The following is a 22,744-nucleotide window of genomic DNA, read 5'->3' on the forward strand; positions in this document are numbered from 1 at the left end:
GACGCAAGGTAACTATACATCATGGTTATCTATCCGATTGTTCTCATGCCATCATTTGTATAGAGCACAACTAAAGGCCTATACACACTACCCAATGTCCCCCACCGATGATATTGGCGGCGTCAGCGACTCGGTGGGGGACACTCTTTCCGATGCCTGCTCCAAGAGGAACACGGTCGTTAGGTTGACACAATTAAGATTGACATACACACCCCCGCCCCGTGGAGCGAGACGCTGCTCCTTCACTCTCCCCCTCCCCCCACCATGGAGCATGGCGGCGCCAGTGGCCGATTCAGCCCCGCCCCCCCCTCCCATGGAGCGTGGTCAACCCAGAGCACCTTGCACCGGCTCGTCGACAGTCCTTAGGTTGACACAGACAAAAGATGTACAGGTTTAAGGTCGACAGGGTGAAAGGTTAACACATGCATTTGGTTGACATTGGGAAGGCTGACAGTCAAAAAAGTCGACACTGGCTTTTCACAATTTTTTTGAGCCGACGGGTGCTGACGGGTGGTATTTCATGCCCTACCATCCACTAGGGTGTGGAGGGAGAATAGAATAGTGTGCCAAGAGCAGTGAGGTACGGTGCCCTCGCATGGCGAGCACAGAGAGCCATGCGAGGGGACGCGGTGCACCGATATGGTGTCCATGTCGACTATGCCGCACTTCCCAATGTCGACCTAATGCATGTGTTGACATTTTGACCCTGTCCACCTTAGGCTTGTTAAGGGAAGGGGGCGTTAACAATGCATGGGAATGCGCATCGTTAATGACAGTGTACACACTAGGTCAGTGGTTCCCAAACTGTGTGCCGTGGCTCCCTGGGGTGCCTCAGGACACTTGCAGGGGTGCCCTGGGTTGGTGGTCCAGGACCAATTTAAATTATCAATGGGTAATTATTTATGAGCAAAACCAGTGCTGGTGGCTGCCAATCATAAAATGTGTACAAACAGAAGCAAATCCTGCCCTTTACCACATAACTGACCCTAAGAATCGCATATAAACCCAATCTCATATTTATTTTTTTTGGCCTAGAAAAAATTCTGATACTCTAGGGTGCCGTGATTCAGAAAAGATTGGGAACCCCTGCACTAGGTGATATTGCCCACAATATCGCTCAGAAAGCCCTTTCTGAGTGATATTGTGAACAATATCGCCTAGTATGTATGGGGCTTAAGGAGGCCAATCCTGGGACATTTCTCAGCGTGGTGTGACGCACGGAGCTCAATCCCAGGATCGCTGGGAACTGCTGTCCTTGAGCGGGTAGGTGAGGCTAAAGGAGATAAATGCATCCCATCCAGATGGGATAAACCAGTGGTCGCCAACCTTATTTGAAGAGTGAGCTACTTGAGAAAAATGAAACCGCTTGAAGAGCTACTAAAAATGTTTTTAGAAAAATCTGCTGATTCCTCTTGTGGTCCCAACTTCCAACCGATCCCCTCTCCATCTCGCAGTGACTCCCAACTACCTTCCATACCTCCCAACTTCTGTCCGCGCAAGCGCCTGAAAAGGGGGCGGGGCGTATGCAAATGAGGGCGCTGCTTATGCTAATTAGCCGCAACCTCATTTTCATACGAGAATAGACGCTGTGCGCATGCGCACAGCGTCTATTCTATTAGATTGGGGGGTCTCCCAACTGCCACCCCCCGCAGCGGGACAATGCCTGCCGTGGGTGGGACAGCGGGACAGGACCCGAAAATCGGGACTGTCCCGCTGTAATCGTGACAGTTGGGAGTTATGACCTTCCCACTTATCTCTGTGGGAGTGTCAGCTGTTCTGCTGTCTCCCACCAGTGGCTGTCGGTGGTGTGCATCTTCGTGGGTCCCAGGAGCGGCCTCCAGTCTGCTATGGGACAATGACACTGGATCCCTCTGTAGCTGCTGGTGGCTTCCGGGTTCTCTCTTCCTGCCTTGTGGTGGCTCCCGGATTCAGGTCCTGATTTCAGGCACTTAATCCCAGCTGACAGCAGTACTGTAGCTAGGCGAGCTACCCAAACTATGACCGTGAGCTACTGGTAGCTCGCGAGCTACAGGCTGGAGACCACTGGGATAAACCATACCTCCCAACTTTGAGGAGGGAGGAGGTGGGACGTTGGTGTTGGGGGCGTGACATAGCGGGCAGGGGGCATGGGTTATACTTGTGAAGCCACTCCCCCGGTTTCTCCGCTGTGGGGGCATTAATAGACGCTGTGTGCAGGCAATCAGCGTCTATTCACGGGTGACGGGGGGGACTCTCATCTGCCCCCCGCTGCGGGACACTACCGGTCCCGGGCGGGACACGGGAACATCCCCCAAAAAACAGAACATTCCCGCGGAAAGCAGGACAGTCGGGAGGTATGGGTAAACCTCTGGTAACACCCGTTTCATTGGAAAAGAGAAGTGATATCTAGCAGACTCCATGTTGTTATTTAAACCCAAAACTGAAACTACCCGATGTGCGGAATAAGAGCAAACACGGAATTATTACACCCAGCCGACAATGGACAGAACTGAATTAGCCCCTTGTGTGGTTTTTGTGTCAAGGCCTTGCTGAGTTGGAAGAACTCCAATAGAATAAATCTCTGTACATAAAATTATTGCTTTACCATCCAACCTTTTGGGTGTGTCTAGGGGTGTGTCTACGGCTCCGGAAGCGCCAGCCTCCCTCCCGAACACCCATTGGTTGTTGAGCTAGCGTGCATGGCGCATTAGGTTTTATGAGCATGCTCAGTATGAAATCATAACCTGGAGTGGCACTCACACTGCGCCAGCCCACATAATGACAGTACCTGGATTCATATGGGGCACTTGGCAGCATCTGCAGGTTCTTTGGAGTTGGAACCCTGTAGATAAGTTGGCATGCCAAAAATGGCCATCAACCACCTGCCGGCACATGGGTGACCATCCCACTATACATAAAGGTTATTAGTCCATTTACCTCATGGTAATAGTTCTCTACCTATGCAGCGGCGTCCCTTCCCTGCACCTGCCGCCAGCAGAAGGCACAGATGGCTCTCACCTTTGCTGGCCAAATGTAACTTTTAACTGGGCAATAAAACCGGGTCTGATTGCTCTTTTACTGCAAACGGGCATCTCTGAGCACACAAGCAAAGTGACAATAACAGGTTCCCGCCAGCGGCTGTTCCATTCATCCACATGCATTAACCCTTTGTATGCGTACACACAGGAACTTGCTGGAAAGCGTCGTACCAGAGAGACCCCAGATTTTGGGAGGCACCGTGACATATTTTTCCTAATTATTCTTATTGGACTGTAATAGCAGCAGTCACTGTAAGGGGTCACCCGCTGGGAAGCGGACAGGAGGTAACAGAAAGTGTGAGGCGGGCCTTAATGATTTTACAGCAGGCACAGGCTAAATGCCAGCCTCACCCTAATTGGCATCCATACTAACAACATCCAGTGCAGTGTCACCTTCCACATCTACTGACAATGCTGCAGCTAGGACGGAAATAACTGGGGGCACCAGTGCAATGCTCCCCCACATTACACCAACCCCAGTCCCACTGTAATAGCAGTGATGATGCAGCATGAACCACAGCAAGGCAATAAGCAATATGCTGTGCAGACTGGGAGGGGGGTGAGGAAAGTGTGGTAGCGAGGGCATAATTCAGACCTGTAAGCAAGGCTGCAATTTCTGCAGATGGACAAAACCATGCTGCGCTGCAGGTGGGGCAGATGTAACAGGTGCAGAGAGAGTTGCACATTTTTCTGAGCGATTTTACATTATTTCACAAATTCTCTAAAAAAAATGCCTGGAAATCACTGTGTGTGTGTGTGTGTGTATACCACATAGCGATTTAAATGCGCAGCCCCGTGGGTCTGGGAGAGTAAGGAGGGAAGGAGTGAGTGTGGGCGTAAGTGGGGAGAGGACGAGACTCGTCTCACTCTCTGCCCGATGCGAGCACAGCGAGCGGCACACACACCTATTGTGCTGATGATACCTGGCTGACAGCCACGCCCACAGCCACACACAAGCAAACCGGAACTACAACTCCCAGCGTGCCTAGCGCGGAAGAGCCGCCACGTGATGCCGGAAGTGCACGAGTGTTGACGTCCGCACTGTGGGCAGCTGCCGGTTCTGGACTGATGAGACGGGGACATAGGAGGGAATCTGGCTGGTCGGAGGAGTCTCCGGTGGCGGGTAATGCCCCATGGTCAGAGTGACATACCTGGTGCAGGTTGTATGTCTGGCCATAAGGTGTGCATGGCTGTGTTAGTCCTTGAGGTGTACTGTTACTGAGTGGATGTGTCCTAGAGGTGCGGTGATATTGGGTGGATGTGTCCTAGAGGTGCGGTGATATTGGGTGGATGTGTCCTAAAGGTACAGTGTTATGGGGTGGATGTGTCCTAGAGGTGCAGTGTTATTGGGTGGACATGTCCTAGAGGTACAGTGTTATGGGGTGGATGTGTCCTAGAGGTGCGGTGTTATTGGGTGGACGTGTCCTAGTGGTGTGTTATGGGGTGGATGTGTCCTAGAGGTGCGGTGTAATTGGGTGGACGTGTCCTAGAGGTGCGGTGTTATTGGGCGGACATGTCCTAGAGGTGCGGTGTTATTGGGCGGACGTGTCCTAGAGGTGCGGTGATATTGGGTGGATGTGTCGTAGAGGTGCGGTGATATTGGGTGGATGTGTCCTAAAGGTGCGGTGTTATTGGGTGGACGTGTCCTAGAGGTGTGTTATGGGGTGGATGTGTCCTAGAGGTGCGGTGTAATTGGGTGGACGTGTCCTAGAGGTGCGGTGTTATTGTGTGGACGTGTCCTAGAGGTGCGGTGTAATTGGGCGGACGTGTCCTAGAGGTGCGGTGTTATTGGGCGGACGTGTCCTAGAGGTGCGGTGGTATTGGGCGGACGTGTCCTAGAGGTGCGGTGTTATTGGGCGGACGTGTCCTAGAGGTGCGGTGTTATTGGGCGGACGTGTCCTAGAGGTGCGGTGTTATTGGGCGGACGTGTCCTAGAGGTGCGGTGTTATTGGGCGGACGTGTCCTAGAGGTGCGGTGTTATTGGGCGGACGTGTCCTAGAGGTGCGGTGTTATTGGGCGGACGTGTCCTAGAGGTGCGGTGTTATTGGGCGGACGTGTCCTAGAGGTGCGGTGTTATTGGGCGGACGTGTCCTAGAGGTGCGGTGTTATTGGGCGGCCGTGTCCAAGAGGTGCGGTGTTATTGGGCGGACGTGTCCAAGAGGTGCGGTGTTATTGGGCGGACGTGTCCTAGAGGTGCGGTGTTATTGGGCGGACGTGTCCTAGAGGTGCGGTGTTATTGGGCGGACGTGTCCTAGAGGTGCGGTGTTATTGGGCGGACGTGTCCTAGAGGTGCGGTGTTATTGGGCGGACGTGTCCTAGAGGTGCGGTGTTATTGGGCGGACGTGTCCTAGAGGTGCGGTGTTATTGGGCGGACGTGTCCTAGAGGTGCGGTGTTATTGGGCGGCCGTGTCCTAGAGGTGCGGTGTTATTGGGCGGACGTGTCCTAGAGGTGCGGTGTTATTGGGCGGACGTGTCCTAGTGGTGCGGTGTTATTGGGAACATGTGTCCTAGAGGTGCGGTGTTATTGGGCGGACGTGTCCTAGTGGTGCGGTGTTATTGGGAACATGTGTCCTAGAGGTGCAGTGTTTCCTAACCGTGGTCATCAAGACACACAAGCAGTCCAGGTTTCAAGGATATCCATGTTTAAGTGCAGATGATTAAATCAAAATAACTGAGGTCCTCTCACCTGCCACCATGTATGGCTATTCTTATAACCTGGACTGTTTGTGTGCATTGAGGACCAAGGTTGGGAAACACTACTATAGAGGTACTGGCGCGGTCGTCACAGAGGTTCAATGTTAGAGGAATTGGTGTGGTAGTCCTAGAGGTCTGGTATTCCTATGTAGGTATGCTAGGCGATTCAGTCTTAGATGTGCAGTGTTATGAATTATGCTTGGCATAGTAGTCCTAGAGGTGCTGTGTTACTATAGAGCAGTGGTGTCAAACTCATGGACCCCCAGCTGTTGTGGAACTACACATACGCTGGGTGCAAACGGGCACAATGAACTGCTAGTTCGCCGTCCCATTCGCACCCACCAGTGCGGGGGGGCATGGGGCAGTGGCGGGCCTTCCTATGGAAATTCAGCAGTGATGAGGCTGCCAGGAGTGGGCAGCTGGCTTCACCAGGTGTCAGCTGCCCACCCTGTTCCCGTACAGGGCGCACGCAAAAATAAGATACCTGAGTTTTAGTTTTGCGTGTACGTACCAAATCATTCGATTGTCGACGACCATTGAATGATTTGGTCCCCGCATCTAAAACATTCATTTGCATTGGCTTGTTCCATAGTCCTCCTACAAGTCCTGCTGGAAGCTTATGTTCTGCCTTGTATCACATGTCTTCTTTCTTTTTCAGTGACCAGGCAGAGTACTTGGGGCCTGCAGGATCTGAAGCCATGGATTTCCCGGTGTCCCCCCATAGGGCGTCCGCCACTCGGAGGTTCTGTGCACGCTACACACATCACCACTTGGCCGTTTTCCTCCTGACGTTCTTCAGGTGAGGAGAGAGACCTCAGGGCCATTACTTATTACCTGTAGTATTTATTATTTATTTATTTTGTTTCTTATATAGCGCACACATATTCCGCAGCGCTGTACAGAGAGTATTTGAACAGTCACATCAGTCTCTGCCCCAGTGGAGCTTACAATCTATATTCCCTACCACATGTACACGCACACACAGACATTCTAGGGTTCTAGACAACTGTTACTTATTTCAATCAGACACTATACAAAACATCTATTGCAATATCACACACTGGTCGGCAGATGGCCGCTCACCAGCTATGGGCTGAGATTGCAAAAAACCGCTTGGAAAATGTAACTGATAATAGAGATTTCAAACCCTTTAGATCAGCCATGGCCAAACGATGTCCCTCCAGCTGTTGTGAAACTACAAGTCCCATCATGCCTTGCTACAGTTCTGCTATTAGGGAATGCTAAAACGGTGGCAAGGCATGCTGGGATGTGTAGTTTCATAACAGCTAGAGGGCCACCGTTTGGACATGACTGCTTTAGATATTGCCAATGTGTCGTCCTAGCAGGAAAATTACATAACTTAGTTCCGCGACTCTCAACAGAAATGACCCTCCATTCTGTTTGAAGTGGTAGAATCTCTAAAATATGCAAAAAAGGAGCAACTGTGTGACCATCGGACGTCCTAGTATCCCTGAGGTTACTCAATGTATGATTAACACCCCTTTCACTCTCCACCCGGGTTATTGCCGGGTCTTTACGGGATTTCAACCCAGGGTTGAACACAGCTCTGACTCAGGTTGAGGTGCAGTGTTAACGGGTAACCCTGGTCTAGCGACCCAGGTCTGAATCACACTCTGAAGAAGGCAGCTCTGTCGGCTCCAAGCGCAGCCTACGCCCCCTTTCCCCTGAGGATATGCTGCTGCCCTGGCCTCCGTGTGATGTAATTAGCTGGGTCAGACAGGGAGCTTACTGACTGCAAATGCTGGGACGGACCCGTGATCTAATCTAAGGTGCAACCCGGTATTTTCGGTCTAAAAGGGGTATTAATCACGCAGCCGAAGGTCAGTAGATCTGCATCGGGTAATGCCGATACACTTGGTTTTCTGATGCGCCTCCTCTCACTGCCCCCAAAACTCCAGCAGCATGTTAGTCATATCTGAATTGGCCCCAAAATTCTAACTCGTAGGCCAGTGCCAGGTGACCTTTGTAATCATTAGATTGGAAACACAACAGAAACGTTTCCTCTTTGCAGGTGGCTTATTGCTCTTTGTAACTACAGGTCTGTCCGTTTGCGCACCAAAGTCGCACCCGCGGAGAGCCACGGGAGAGAAAATGACGAACAAGCGTGGCGACAGGGCCGCGCCAATCTCTACGGATGTCAGACATGTATTGTTCCTCTTCCCTGCCTGGGGAGTCTCTCTGATGTGGTGCTTCTGGCACAGTGTGGTCTGTATCTCAGCACTGATATGCAGGCCAGAACTGTGCTAGAACACCACAGCAGAGAGCGACACCACAGACAGGGAAGAGGAACTGCACTGGTTTTGTTAGACGCAGGGTGCTAGAATAAACACTTTTATTACAGTTCCTGCATTGTTTGGCCACAATCCCAGCGTTCTCTTGACCTGACCCGAATTACAGGTTTGTCCGCCATTGCGTCCAGGATATAGATGTCACGTTACCAGTTGTGTTATTATCTGTTTAATTAGGAACGAGGAATGTAATAACAACAGCGAGTGCACAGAGAAGTGACGGGGTCATTGTGGAGATGGAGACGTCACTTTGGGGCTGATTCAGACCCCAATCCGAATTCGGCCCCTTCCCCGATGTTTGGGGTTGAATATGCACATGCGTAAACCCCGTAAATACTGGCTGCTTTAGTCTCACACTGCAATTTAGATTTCAGTTTGAACACGCCCCACCCAAATCTAACTCTCTGCAAAAGTTACATCTGCCCCACCTGCAGTGCAGCATGGTTTTGTCCTTCTGCAAAAATTGTTAACCGGTCTGAATTAGGCCCATAAAATGTATTCAGTTGCGTCATTCTCTTTCCTTTTCTAATGGGGGAACTCTACATTTCAGAGTATTACTTTGGACAATGTTGACCATTTATTGTATAATATCAAATATACATAATTCAAAAGAAGCGACGCGTGACTGAGGCTCAAATAACATCGCATCTAATGTAAAGGGGATACGGTCACTTGGTCGACCCGATTTAGGGCGAAATGCACGTGGTCGACCACTGAAGATCGACAGGGCTTAGGTGGACCCCTGAAATAGGTCAACAGGCCTAAGGTCGACGGGGTTGGACAGTAGGCACTAGCATTAGGTCGACAATGGGAAGGTCGACCGTCAAAAGATCGACATGAGTTTTTCAGTTTTTTTTTTTTTTTTTTTAGCCCACTTGCGCCGACAGGCAGGTATGTCATACCCTACAATCCACTAAAGCCTGGTAGCAGAATATAATAGTGTGCCGAGGGCAGTGAGCCATGCGCCGGGACGCGGTACACTTAAACCAGGCATGCCCAAAGTCAGGCCCGGGGGCCAATTGCGGCCCGTGCTGTCATTTAAAGTGGCCCGCAGCCTCCAGCTGGAAGCAGGCAGAGCATCAGATGTGGGAAGCACAGGACACTAAAGGTGGGGCCCCGGCGAGCGCGCCTTTACCTTGCTCTCTGCTGCAGTGAGGAGGTGCCGGCCACCAGTCAGATGTGTTTGGCGTCCTACCCCTGCTGCTGCAATCGTATATCACCCTACTCCACAATCACAGTGTCAGCAGTGTGTGGGGAGGGGGGCAGCAAGGGGGAAGCTTGCTCCCGTAACATGCAGAGTGTAGGAGTGCGGCAGCGGGAGCCCAAGCATCTCCTGTCCTTGCAGTGCCTGCTTTGCCTCTCCTTCCTCTGGCTGGAAAACATAGAGAGAAGGGAGGGGGCAGAGTGGGGGACATACAGTGAAGGAGGGTCAGGCTGGGGGACATACAGTAAATGGAGGCAGTAATGGCCATTCAGAGAAGGGGGAGTAGGAGCAGGCTGGGGGACATACAGTGAATGGGGGCAGAGTGGAGTACATAGTGAATGGGGGTCATACAGTGAAGGAGGGTCAGGCTTGGGGACATACAATGAATGGGGTCACTGATGGACTTTTAAGAGAAGGGGGGCAGGCTGTGGGGAACATACAGTGAATGGGGGACATACAGTGAAGGAGGGGCAGGCTGGGGGACATGCAGTGAATGGGGGCAGAGTGGGGGACCATTCTGATGTGATTAATGATTCAAAGAATGTCAGGCTGAATGCTCGGCCCCCACATTTTCACCTCACCAAATCTGGCCCTCGTCGCAAAAAGTTTGGACACCCCTGAAAAGCATATAAAGCAAAAAGAAAAAGATGAAAGAAAAGGGAAAAAAAAGGAGAGAAAAAAGTACAGAAGGAGAATCTAAACCGGAGTAATGAAAGTGTTACATTTAGCGATCACTATACTTCCTAGATCAGTGGTTCCCAACCCTGGTCCTCAAGTACCCCCCCAACAGTGCACGTTTTCCAGGTCACCCGGCAGGTGCACTCATTATTCAGGCACATTTGAAAAGATCCACAGGTGGAGCTAATTATTTCACCTGTGATTCTGTGGAGACCTGGAAAACGTGCACTGTTGGGGTACTTGAGGACCAGGGTTGGGAACCACTGTCCTAGAGCATAGATTTAGAATGGCTTCGAAACCAACCAGGGTTACCGAATAGCAGTGACGGCCTGGTTTTTAATAGTTAAGGAAGAAATCAGGTCATCCAGGGCCATGTAGTGCTCTATACGTGCACAACACTCAGTTACTGTTAATGGCAGGAACACCTAAAAAAATCTGACCCCTTCGTCTGTCTTTTATTACTCCCATCTTGTCTTATTACTGCTTTGATCCCAATTGTGACGTGCAGCAGAGTATTCTGGTGATATACAGTATAAGTGAATGTTGATAAATCACAATACACAGTAGTAAGTTATTATCAGCTCACCTGTTATTGGTTATTGATCTGATTGTCCCTCCCCCCAGCTACGCCCTTCTACACGCGTCCAGGAAGGCGTTCAGTAACGTAAAGGTCAGCATCAGTAACCAGTGGACGCCGTCCAGTTTAAACACCTCCGTGTACAATGTGGACCCCAACAAGGTGAGAATCCTGTCCGACCAGGAAGAAATACAGGGGGGCGCTTTGTACAGGGGAAATATTACCATCAGGAGGCATCTCCTTTTTTTTTATATCTCTAAAATATAACCTACATGGGGTGATTCAGGTTGAAACTCCTCCTGTAACGGACAAAATCATACTGCACTGCAGGTGGGGCAGATGTAACAGGTGCAGAGAGAGTTAGATTTGGGTGGGGTGTGTTCAAACTGAAATCTAAATAGCAGTGTAAGAATAATGCAGCCAGTATTTACCCTGCACAGAAACAAAATAACTCCCCAAAATCTAATTCTCTCTCTGCACATGTTACATCAACCCCAGCTGCAGCGCAGCATGGTTTTGTCCAACCTGAATCACCCCCTTAATGCATCTTATGCCTACTTTACAGTGAGATTGTCCAGCTAAGGTCCAATCAAACGTCAGCCATTGGCACAGTACTAGGTATAAAGGTACTAATGACCAAAATACTGCGGGCACCAAGTAGGTACCAAGTACAATATGGAAATATACAGACATCAGGCTATAAAGGGGTTGTACATTTATAATCTTAAATAAGTAATACATGTTGGAATAGTGTCGGAACTTATCCAGCAGACAAACATGAAGCCACCTGCCCGGTATAATTCCTGGTATAAGGCCCTTGGGGGGGGGGGGGGGGGGGGAGGAGACATGTGTCCGGCCATTGTACACAATGTGTTTGAGGTTGGATTCCTCCTTCAGTTGCTGGCCATGAAAATAAGTGTTTCTCACATATAGTCTTCTCTTCTCCACCAGACTTGGAATGGCAATCATCTCTTCCCTAACCCCAAATCCGCCACCATCTTCCTCGGGCTGCTCGATACCATCTTCCTCTTCTCCTATGCAGTGGTGAGTTGTATCCTGTGTAGGTCTCCTTGTAGTCCTTGATCTACTACTGTTGTTCTAAATGTTATGCGATACGGGGAGGTGAGTGTTCTGAGCAATGCTGGACCACTCCGCACACAGCGCTGCACCGCAAACTGCCGCTGAGCGATCTGTCAGGGTCAGTGCTCTCCGGTGAGGACACAGGCCCTGGCTGGCGATTAAGTGGTTTAATATCTAGCATGCTGAATAATAATCGCCGGGTGATAGCGACGCGCAGGGGCTGTACATCGCTATCGACACATTTTCTGATCGATGTAGTTAAATTAGTAACATCGCTTAGAAAATGCCCAGGAATCATTATGTATGTTGGCCCCATTACTGTGTGATTTGTTACAGACTACAAGCCTATGTAATGTTATTATTACAGGATGATAAGGTCCTATAACAAGATTAGATATGGCTCTTATCTGGCTGCTGTAGCTGTTCTAGTGAACTTGCTTTCAGAGCTAACTCTAAGATTAACTCTTAAGGTGCCCACACACTAGAAAGATCTGCGATCATAAGATGTGCGCATAAATTAGCCTTCAAATCTTTTGTCCATTCTGGACAAAAGATCTCAGGCAAGCGCACATCTTTACCAAAGATTTTTCTTAAGATCCCGTGTGCGTTCCTATGGATCTTTCCCTAAATCTTCTGATCTTTCATGCAGCACGTAAGATCAGAAGATTTAGCAAAAGATCCACGAGAGCGCGCATTGGATCAAAATCGACCGATTTTCAACTGATTATCGGTAAACATCGGATGATATATCGGCTGATTTATCGGAAATCGGCCAAAAAATTGTTCCAGTGTGTGGGCACCTTTACCATTGTTTTTCTTCTCTTCCCCATAATTATTATATCTTTCTTCACATTTAAAGGTGCCCACACACTAGAAAGATCTGCGATCTTAAGATGTGCGCATAAATTAGCCTTCAAATCTTTTGTCCGATCTGGACAAAAGATTTCAGGCAAGCGCACATCTTTACCAAAGATTTTTCTTAAGATCCCGTGTGCGTTCCTATGGATCTTTTGTTAAATCTTCTGATCTTTTGTGCAGCACGTAAGATCAGAAGATTTAGCAAAAGATCCACGGGAGCGAGCATCGGCCGATTTTCGACCGATTATCGGTAAATATCGGCCGATATATCGGCCGATTTATCGAAAATCGGCCAATCGGCCCAAAAATCGTTCTAGTGTGTGGCCACCTTAAGTGTAATCATCCTCTCCCAGTATGAGGCCAATGGTGAAAGTGCCCACACACTAGAAAGATCTGCAATCTTAAGATGTGCGCATACATTTGCCTTGAAATCTTTTGTCTGTCCTTTACAAAAGATTTCAGGCAAGCGCACATCTTTACCAAAGATTTATCTTAAGATCCGATGTGCGTTCCTATGGATCTTTCCCTAAATATTCTGATCTTTCATGCAGCACGTAAGATCAGAAGATTTAGCAAAAGATCTGCGGTAGCGCGCATCCCATCGATATCGGACGATTTCCGGGAGATTGGGGTAAAATCGGCCGATCGACCAAAAATCGTTCTAGTGTGTGGGCACCTTAAGAGACGTGTCCTTATTAGGGCAAGGGATGACCTACTTGCTATTGACCAATGAGGACAGAACTGAAAATGTGTTGGACTTCAATTGGAAGTTGCAGACCAAACTCCTTGGGGATACGGTCGCTAAGGTTGACGTTATGAAGATCGGCATAAATTAGATGGATGACTAAAGGTCAACACATAAAATAGGTTGGCAAAGGGAAGGTCAACAATCAAAGGACAACATGTGTTTTTCACATTTTAAAAAATAAAATAAAAAACGGGCGATATTTCATACCCTACCATCCACAAGGGGGCGTGGAGAGAGAATAAAACAGTGTGTCGACTATTCCGAGTTATGCGAGGGGAGACGGTAAGCTGATACAGTGTCCTTGTCGACTTAAGTCAAAATTTGGGACCAAAAAAACCCATTGTCGACACATGAGATAAATATATTTATTTATAAGCCCTGTCGACCTTTAAAACTAATGTATGTCAACCTTTGTTGAGTCGACCCTATGACCCATGCCCACTTCTTCGGAGTTATTTACAGTAGGGAGTTTTTAGGAATAATCGCACCATCGGACATTCACATGCAGTTTTCCTGCAGGGTGTCCTGGCGTTCAGGGCATTTAATTACTTTTATACAGAAATTTTAATTTATCCATGATAATGATTCTGTTCCATTCCATTGTCGGAAAGTGGCACCTAGAGAGCCTACCCCTACCTTGTATTATTCTGAAATATGGGAGGAGCATCTAGCTGAGTGTTTGATTTGCAGTCTCCTAGGTAACATCGATGCTCGCTATTTATTACTAGATCGAGACAGTTGATAATAGTGCATCTTTGTCGGGGTGTGATATTCCATAACATAAGAATGAATGCAGGTACTTCCCCCGGGAACTGTTGTAGGAAACGTAGAAATCTGTGCACGTTTTCATGCCGAACTAGAAACCGCTTTATACATTGTAATATTTTGCGCAGGGCCTGTTCATCAGCGGCATCATAGGGGACCGGCTAAACATGCGATATGTGCTGACCTTTGGCATGTGTTCCTCTGCGGTAACGGTGAGTATCAACGCATCGGCCAGTGATTTCCGTGATCTGTAACGTGCACGTATGATTAGTACTCTGGCTGCCCCGTTACCCTGTAACACGGTCCTTATTTTTATTAGCAAAAAAACATATCCAGAATAAGAATGGGTGAGCAAGCGAGCTTTCGGCTGAACTTTAATTCCTGCAATGACTGTATATGTTGGGTACCCCATATGGGGGCGTTGAGCTGAATGCTAAAATTGGGAATCCCTTTTGAAAGTCTCCATCCAAAAACATATTTAAGGCCTATTACTTTTGGGCTCAAACGCTTGTTTGTTTTATATCTCTATATATATTTTTGCCTTTTTTATTTAAATGACAAAAAAAATAAAATAAAAGCTGTAGGGTTTTTAAACACAAAAAAAATTACATTTTGTTTTAAAAAGTAAAAAGTCCCTATTTTAATTTTGTAAAGCTTTTGGATGTTGGGCGGACAGAGCGGCGCTCGCTAAGGATTGTTCTTCTACCGCAGTGATGGCTACCCTTGCCACTCCAGCTGTTGTTGAACTACACATACCAGCATGCCCTGCATCAGTTTTAGCATGGCCAAATAGTATAACTGTAGCAGGGCATGCTGGGATGTGTAGTTCAACAACAGCTGGAGTGTCTGGGTCAGCCTTCGCTGTTCTACCCCATGTTTGCTTCTGACCACCTCCTGTGTCTCTCCCCTCAGATGTTTGTGTTTGGCACCGTCACGGAGTGGGTGCACTTCTATAACAAGACCTTCTACTGCCTGATGTGGGTGATTAATGGACTGCTTCAGTCCACCGGATGGCCCTGCGTGGTGGCCGTCATGGGGAACTGGTTCGGGAAATCCGGGTAGGTTTTCATATACTATAGGGACTCTTTAATAGCAATAAACCTTATACAATATTTGCCTTGGGAGTATTTAAAAAAAAAAAAAAAACAGTTAATACGGATTGGTCAGTGGCGGTCAGAGTCCTGACAGCGGAGTTCCAACTGTCACGATACTGGCTGATACCAGTGAGTGTTCTAACCCTAACCCAGAACCCTCTACTTCCACAACCTTACCTTACCTTAACTTATTTGTGGTGTCTTTTTTTTACCAAATGAGAGTCATTCTCCTAAACCTTACTCCGCCATTTTCCACCTCATGCATGATAAATAAGGAATATAATTGTTGCATCTTCCAGTAAAAACACTGGGTACGTTCGCTAATTGCTAATCGACTGTCAGAAGGGAAGTTTGCACTAACGCAGCGGTTCCCAACCTGGGGAACACTGCAGACTGTTTGAAATTCAGAGGTGGTTGTTACGTCGGTATTTACGCAGTTGAGCGATTATCAGCTGACTACGCATGTTTCTTACCTGCATTTCGCTGGCATGACTATCGGCGGCAGATACATGCCTGAAACGTCTGTTACACACCGGCGTATTCCCAACCTTTCCCAGTTCATCCTGATAATCACAATGTTGTGTGAATATCGGCCAATGCATACACACATGAATTAGGCCCAATGTGTATTATTCCTTGTCCTTTTGTTGTAAACAGTATTTTGTTTGTTGCTTCTTTATTTTATGTATAAAGTGTCAGGGAGGAAAAAATCTCTTATATATTTGGCTACATCTGTCACTCAAAGTGTGTCTGGAGCTGTAACGCTGGGTGGAGCCTCTGACTCACATGACTGACTCACATGACAGAGAACCAGCCCAGTGAGCCCACAGACCGTGCCAGACACCCTCTGCCTCTCCATGTTACACAGCAAAGACACAGCTACTCACCAGACACACCAGGTGAGCGCCCCCCACCTCCATACCTCCCAACATGACCCTCTCCAGGAGGGACAGAATGCTCTGTTTGTGGACTTCCATCTTAATTTATGATTGTCATCACCTGTCATTTTAAACAGGATAATTGATAAGAAATGTGTTTAAGCACAGGTGATGGTAATCCATACATTAAGAAGAAAGTCCAGAAACAGAGCAATGTGTCATGTTGGGAGGTATGCACCTCCCTCCTCCCCCCCCCCCCCCATTCACGGCATCCCCACGATTAAATGGCACATGCAAAACACTGACATGGCTATGGTCGACAATGAAAAAGGTTGACAAGATTTATTTTTCCCTTTTTCAATGTTTTCATATTCATTCTCATTTGTCGACATGGACGCCAATGAAGTGCCACACTTAATGTCAACATTTACATGTGTTGACCTTTCTGTGTTGATTTTTTCTTGTGGCGATTCGCGGCACCCCCCGCGACCCCCCTCCCGCGATTTGCAGCACACCCCCCCCGCAATTCGCGGCACCCCCGGTGACTCCCGCGATTCGCGGCCCCACCCCGTGACACCCCCCCTCCTGCGATTCGCGGCACCCAGCGACCCCCCCCTCCCACGATTCGCGCCAACCCCCCGGGCCCCCCCTCCCGCGGTTCACGGTGCCCCCCACGACCCCCCCTACCGTGATTCCCCACCCCTGACCCCCCCTCCTGTCATTGCGGCAACCCCCCACGACCCACCCTCCCGCGATTCACTGCAACCCCCCGCGCCCCTCCTGCAATTCACGGCATCCACCCACGACCCCTCCTCCCGTGATTCGCGGACACCCCTCACCTCCTCCCTCCCCCCCCCACCCCCGCGCGCGATTCACGGCAACCCCAGGATTAAATGGCACATGCAAAACACTGGCACGGCAATGGTCGACAATGAAAAAGGTTGACATGAGTTTTTGAAGATTTATTTTTCTTTTTTTTTTATGTTTTCATATTCATTCTCATGTGTCGACATGGACACCAATGAGGTGTCACACTTATGTCAACATTTACATGTGTTGATCTTTCTATGTTGATTTTTTCTTGTGGCAATTTTTTTCCAGTGACAACTATGTGCACGTCAACCTATACCTCATCAACCAATTCTTTGTATAATATATAACACCTGTTCTGTTTTACTGTAGGTGTTTTAAGTCAGATCTTTTACTGCTACTATTACTGTTTATGTAAATGCATTCTGAATGACAGCAACCTCCTACCATCCTTTTACAAGAATATATAACCAACTAGGTGATTCATCGTGCCCCCCCTCCCGCAATTCACGGACCCCCCGCGCACCCCCTCCTGCGATTCGCAACCCCCCCTCGCGCAATTTACGCCCCCTCCCACGCTTTGCGGACCCCCGCCCTCTCCCGCGATTCGCCGACACCTGCTCCCTCCCTTGATTCACGGCACCCCCCGCAATTCACGGCACCCCTAAGCACCTCTTTAGTCCCCCGTATACTCACACACCCCTATCACTACCCAGCTTCCTGCTCTCCTGAACCGTAACTTCCACCACTGGGTAGTTGCTGACGTGGTTTTGCCCACATGCCCCTATCATGCCTCATAGCCCAGCCTCCTGCTCTCATGCACCCGAACTCCCACCCAGTAGGAGGAGACACTGACTAAGGGCCACCATCCTGTAATGCCACGCTGGACCCTCACCCACTGGCAGAAGCTGCACAGTATCTCCCATCCTCCTCTTTAGTCCCCCTTATGCCCACACACCCTTATCACTACCCAGCCTCCTGTTTTCCTGTGTCGTGACCTCCGCCAGTGGGGAGCCGCTGACTCAGAAACACCCTACTATACTATTGCACACACACACACCTAAACAACATGCGCACACACAGCCCCCCCCCCCCCACACCCACAAATGTCACTGTACCATCCACACTATCAATGTACATCTTACTCTGTAACCGCTTTTTAATTAAACAAAACAATACACACCCCCTTCCACATCATATGCTCTCTATTTAACACATTTCACCTATAACTCAAGTTGCAATACAGGCCATCTTTCATACAATTCTAACCATCTTTCTCATATACAAATGTTCACAAATTAAGGGGGCGCAGCCCCTTACGACGGTGTGAAGAGCGCCCGTAGGGCGCGATGAATCACCTAGTATATATATAAATGCCTTGCAAATAAACTATTTGTCATTGCAGCAGATTGCATTTTCCTGTCACCCAAACAGATTGTAGGCAGCCATTTTGTGGTCTGAATTAATATTCATGACAGGATAGCGTATTAATTTTAATAGAATCCAATGTTTCATGAATATTGTTAGTCAGGCCTGGCGCATGTCAGTCAGGCCTGGCGCATGTCAGTCAGGCCTGGCGCATGTCAGTCAGGCCTCATACAGATTAGTCAGGCTGTGCCTCAGTGCTGTCACTAGTTCCTTATGAATTTATAGGCTGCAGTCTCCTCAGTGATTGTTCAATCCCCAAAATGCCGGCCTCTAATGTGATTGGCTGAATGGCCTAGTTGAGATACTTAAGAAAATTCCTAAACTGATTCTTCCATTTCTGTTTTCCCCTGCAGACGGGGCGTGATATTCGGGCTGTGGAGCGCTTGTGCCTCTGTGGGGAATATTTTAGGAGCCTTTCTTGCATCTTCTGTCTTAAAATATGGATATGAGGTAATTTGCTAGCGTCCTAAACATTACATGTACCTTATATACAGGTCTGACTGACTGTACTTCTCTGTCTCATTCCCTCCCTCGTTGCCATGTGTTGTATTCTTGTGTTTTCTTGTTGTGTCCAAAGCAACACTTTCCCTGCTCATTATGTGTGATCTTATCTGCTGGTTTATTGGTCGATTTATAGCCGATAGTATGGTCACCTTATGGGCCCAATTCATACCTGCGCGCTAGGTTGCATTAGAGTTGGCCATCGATGGCAAAAGTGCAACTGGCCATTGATGGTAAATAGCTATGCAATGGGTGAACATCGATGTCTTTACATATCGATGGTCATCCATTGTCTCTGACTGATTGGCCTGTGGGTCAATCAGAATACGGGGCCGGGGCTTCACGGGTGTCCTGGGAGGAGCTATGCTCCATGCCCCAGGAAAAAGCAAAATTAAACAATTCGTTTAGGCTCGACATCGATGGTGGGAAACCATCTGGTTCTCCCTCATCGATGTCAAAACTATTCGGCATCGGCCATAAACCATCTATGTTTTCTAAACATCGATGGCTATCCCTAGGGTGCGTATATTTGGTGCCTAGTAAGCAGGCTAAAGTCCGAATTGGTGGTGGGCGCAGGCGTCATGTGACCTCATCCACCTGGCCCAAGCAGACAGGTGGATGAAAGGCCGTTTGTCCACCCCGGAGCGCCAACTGCCTGTCAATTAGGTGGCGAGCGCTCCATCGAATGAAAATTTTGCAGCTGCGGGTTTGCATGTGCACATTAATACCTATGGAGACTGGTCTGAATTCGCTGCTCAACGAGCACGTCTGAATAACCCCTAAAGTACACTATTCCAGCTGTGCTCCAAACCTTCCCGCCATTCTCCCCCAGTGGCACAGGCAGATCTGATTTGCCCGTATATCTTCTGCCATGCATGGGCACCTTTTTGCTCTCCTACCATCTGAGCGTAAGAACCTTACCCATCCCGGCGTCCTGCTATATCGTTGCTCGTTTCCCTGATTTTAAGTGTTTGTCCCTTTTTTAAAAATATGGTTATTTTATTAATTCTACGTCTTGCTCTTTCTAGTACGCGTTCCTGGTCACCGCCTGTGTGCAGTTTGCTGGAGGTTTAATCATCTTCTTTGGCCTGGTGACCTCACCTAAAGAGCTGGGTATGCGAAACGCGCTGGTTAATTATTCGTAGAAATAAATCAACTCAATAAAAAAAATATGAAGGTTTTTTTTTTTTTTTTATTACCTTCTGCGGAGCAAAGTTTCGTTATAAAAGGGGATTCTTTATTCCAGGCCTACAAGACGCTGGGGAAGAGGAACAAGAGGCTGACGGCCAGGCTGAGGAAGTGCACAGGCCCCTTATGAGCGAGGAGAACGACGCAGACAGTGAAACCAGTTATTCTATACAAGCTCCAGACCGTGCCAGTTCTACCAAAGCCATTGGGTTTGTGCAGGCCTGCTGCTTACCCGGTGTCTTACTGGTGAGAACCGATGATGTATAGGTAGTATGGGGTTCTGTATGATCTGTTAATTGTTTCCGTCCACAAATACTCAATGGGTGTTGAGAATACTATGAAGCAGGAATAAGAATCCAATTTCCATGAATGCTTTTTATTTGCTTGTAACAGTAGTCTCCGTTATAGGACAAAAATTCTACTGAACTTACTACTTATTAGAACCATTACTTTTTATCACCACTAGATGGCGGTGTTCTACTCTTTATCCATTTTTCCATCTAGAGAAATGTTTTACGGAATATTTATAGACTTCCCTTTCTCTCCTCTGATTGTCATAGACAACCTTAGCTGACCAGCTTTGAATTACGCATTTCGGTGGTGATCAAACGATGGGAAATGTGGATTGTGTATGTCACATATGAGGCTTAGTGGAAAAGGGCCGTGTAACTTGGGTTGGGCTTGTTGAACCTCAGCGATTAGGAATCCCCTACTGATGCTTGTGGTCCTCCCCAGGCACGCGTTTCGCTTCTCTGGACTGAGAATGTCCCTTTTTTTTTTTTTTTTGGTGTTGAAAATATCTGGGAAGCATTGGGTATGTTCTAACCTCCAGTGTTGTGTTCCGTCAGTATTCCTTGGCCTATGCCTGCCTGAAGCTGGTGAACTACTCCTTCTTCTTCTGGCTTCCTTTCTACCTGAGCATCAACTTCGGCTGGAAGGAGGCCGAGGCGGACCAGCTGTCTATCTGGTACGACATCGGTGGTATTATAGGTGAGCAAAGCGGTACACACTAATCCAGTCTTTGCCGGACATCCAGAGTGTGAACTTGTTTCCGTGGCAACATTACAAGTTGGGATGTGTGCATTTCTACTCCGCCCCCTAACTCATGATGTCATGACAAGGGGCGGGGCCACCTGGAACAAGAAGGAACAGAGCACCCAGAGTTTTAGGCATCTTGCCATGTAGATGTAGGTGCAATCTGGGCAGGTGGTATCATTTGTCCACCCTGGTTGAGGGTAGTTGGGCACACACCTCTCCTCAGTCACAGTCCTGCGTATATTCTGTTATATTATATTTTTAACATCACACACTCTATATCTTGGTTATTGACGTTTTTCAGTATATATTTGAATCCAAACAGAATAGACATCCGATTTCAATACCGATGTTCCCTCCAATTAAGTAATGGATATTAGGTTGTAAGCTTGTTTCACCACTAAGAATATATCTGAACCCGTCACGGTATGTAGAAGTGTTTTAACAAATAAGCTGTGTCTTTGTAAAATAAAATACACCCCCCAAAATTAAAGGGGTAATAACACAATTCTACCCACACATCAGGAGTAAGCATAATAAATGACCTTTTTGGTTTTTATTACCAAAAATGTATTCACACTTTAGGAGTGAAGTACAAAGCTTCACATCACCGATGTTGTCCACCCCGACATTTCCTGTTACCTATACAATCTTGTGGCCCACATAATACCTTTTAGATATGATTAAGAGATAAATGGGGTATTAGAAGTGGCATGTTGCTTACCTATAAATAATTTAAAAAGTTGCCACCATCTTGGTTTTCAAGGGTATTTATATCCGCGATTCTTGTTTTATCCTTTATTGTAGTGTAACATTAAGGTGACAACTGCGTCACTGCACAGAAGAGGGTGTGAAACTCCCGGCTTAGGTGACTTTTCATTGGCAATAAACCGTAATGGGATAATGACCCCTGTCATCACCATTTGAAGTTTTTAGAAGGCACTGCACATCAAAGCATTTCCAGCCTCTGTCTGGGCTCATTCCCAAAGCGGCTTCTATGTAATAGAGGAGGTTGTGGGTGAACATAATGAGAGTTGTAGTGCACGGAAACAAACTGACGATACTATGTAGCTGTGTTTTTGAAATCACTGTATTGACTTTAGATCCTTAACGGTCTCTTACCCAGGTTCCGCACAGTTTCTGGCGACCACTCCGGAGCTCACAATCCAGCTGTATACATTTTTGGTACTCTTTACCTAGCACGGCGCTCATCGCGGGCATTGAATGCACTAAAAAATCGGGTGCGACGCGACCGACGCGATGCCCGCGATTTCCCATAGGGACCAATGTTAAATTTCTCAATTGACCCGATTTTTCTGTTCAATGCCTCAATTGACACGATTTTTCCATAGGAATCAATGTTAAATGGCCCACAGAGGCCAAATAGCCACCCTGAAGTGTGAAATGGCCCCCCCAATTGTTAACGCCACCCCACGATCAACGTGAACTTGAAGCGTGGCGAGCGGCGGCGGTACGCGTCCTACGACCTTTTCATACCCCCACTATCCACGTCGGCGTGGAGTTGAGAATAGAATGGTGTGGCGAGCGCAGCGAGCCACCGTGCCCGAAGCGTGGCGAGTGGACGAGGATACCTGTGAAGCCCGCAAAGGGACGCGTTTACCTGTGAAGGTATCCGCGTCCCCTCGCGGGGCTCGCCACGCTTCGGGCACGGTGGCTAGCTGCGCTTGCCACACTATTCTATTCTCGACTCCACGCCGACGTGGATAGTGGGGGTATGAAAAGGTCGTAGGACGCGTACCGCCGCCCCTCGCGGGCTAGCTGCGCTCGCCACGCTTCGGGTTGACGTTGATCGTGGGGTCGCGTTAACAATTGTGGGTGCCATTTCACACTTCAGGGTGCCTATTTGGCCTCTGTGGGAC

General features: G+C 48.2%; 1 protein-coding gene across 2 annotated transcripts in view; it reads left to right on the forward strand.

Annotated features, from left to right (window-relative positions):
- SLC37A3 (solute carrier family 37 member 3) overlaps positions 1 to 22,744 on the forward strand; it is a 50,278-nt gene that overhangs the window by 21,333 nt on the left and 6,201 nt on the right. The window contains exons 1-10 of one of the 2 annotated variants that reach the window (XM_083181227.1): positions 3,994 to 4,140; positions 6,370 to 6,510; positions 10,527 to 10,641; positions 11,431 to 11,523; positions 14,059 to 14,142; positions 14,843 to 14,988; positions 18,494 to 18,590; positions 19,670 to 19,754; positions 19,888 to 20,075; positions 20,678 to 20,819. In XM_083181227.1, coding sequence (XP_083037353.1) covers positions 6,410 to 6,510; positions 10,527 to 10,641; positions 11,431 to 11,523; positions 14,059 to 14,142; positions 14,843 to 14,988; positions 18,494 to 18,590; positions 19,670 to 19,754; positions 19,888 to 20,075; positions 20,678 to 20,819 — 1,051 coding nt within the window. In that variant the 5' untranslated portion in view covers positions 3,994 to 4,140; positions 6,370 to 6,409. Of the gene's footprint in view, positions 1 to 3,993; positions 4,141 to 6,369; positions 6,511 to 10,526; positions 10,642 to 11,430; positions 11,524 to 14,058; positions 14,143 to 14,842; positions 14,989 to 18,493; positions 18,591 to 19,669; positions 19,755 to 19,887; positions 20,076 to 20,677; positions 20,820 to 22,744 lie in introns of those variants that run through there. The other variant, XM_083181225.1, reaches the window with a different exon arrangement.

The sequence above is a fragment of the Crinia signifera genome, chromosome 4, assembly GCF_055691185.1.
Source record: "Crinia signifera chromosome 4, ASM5569118v1, whole genome shotgun sequence".
Taxonomy (NCBI): domain Eukaryota; kingdom Metazoa; phylum Chordata; class Amphibia; order Anura; family Myobatrachidae; genus Crinia; species Crinia signifera.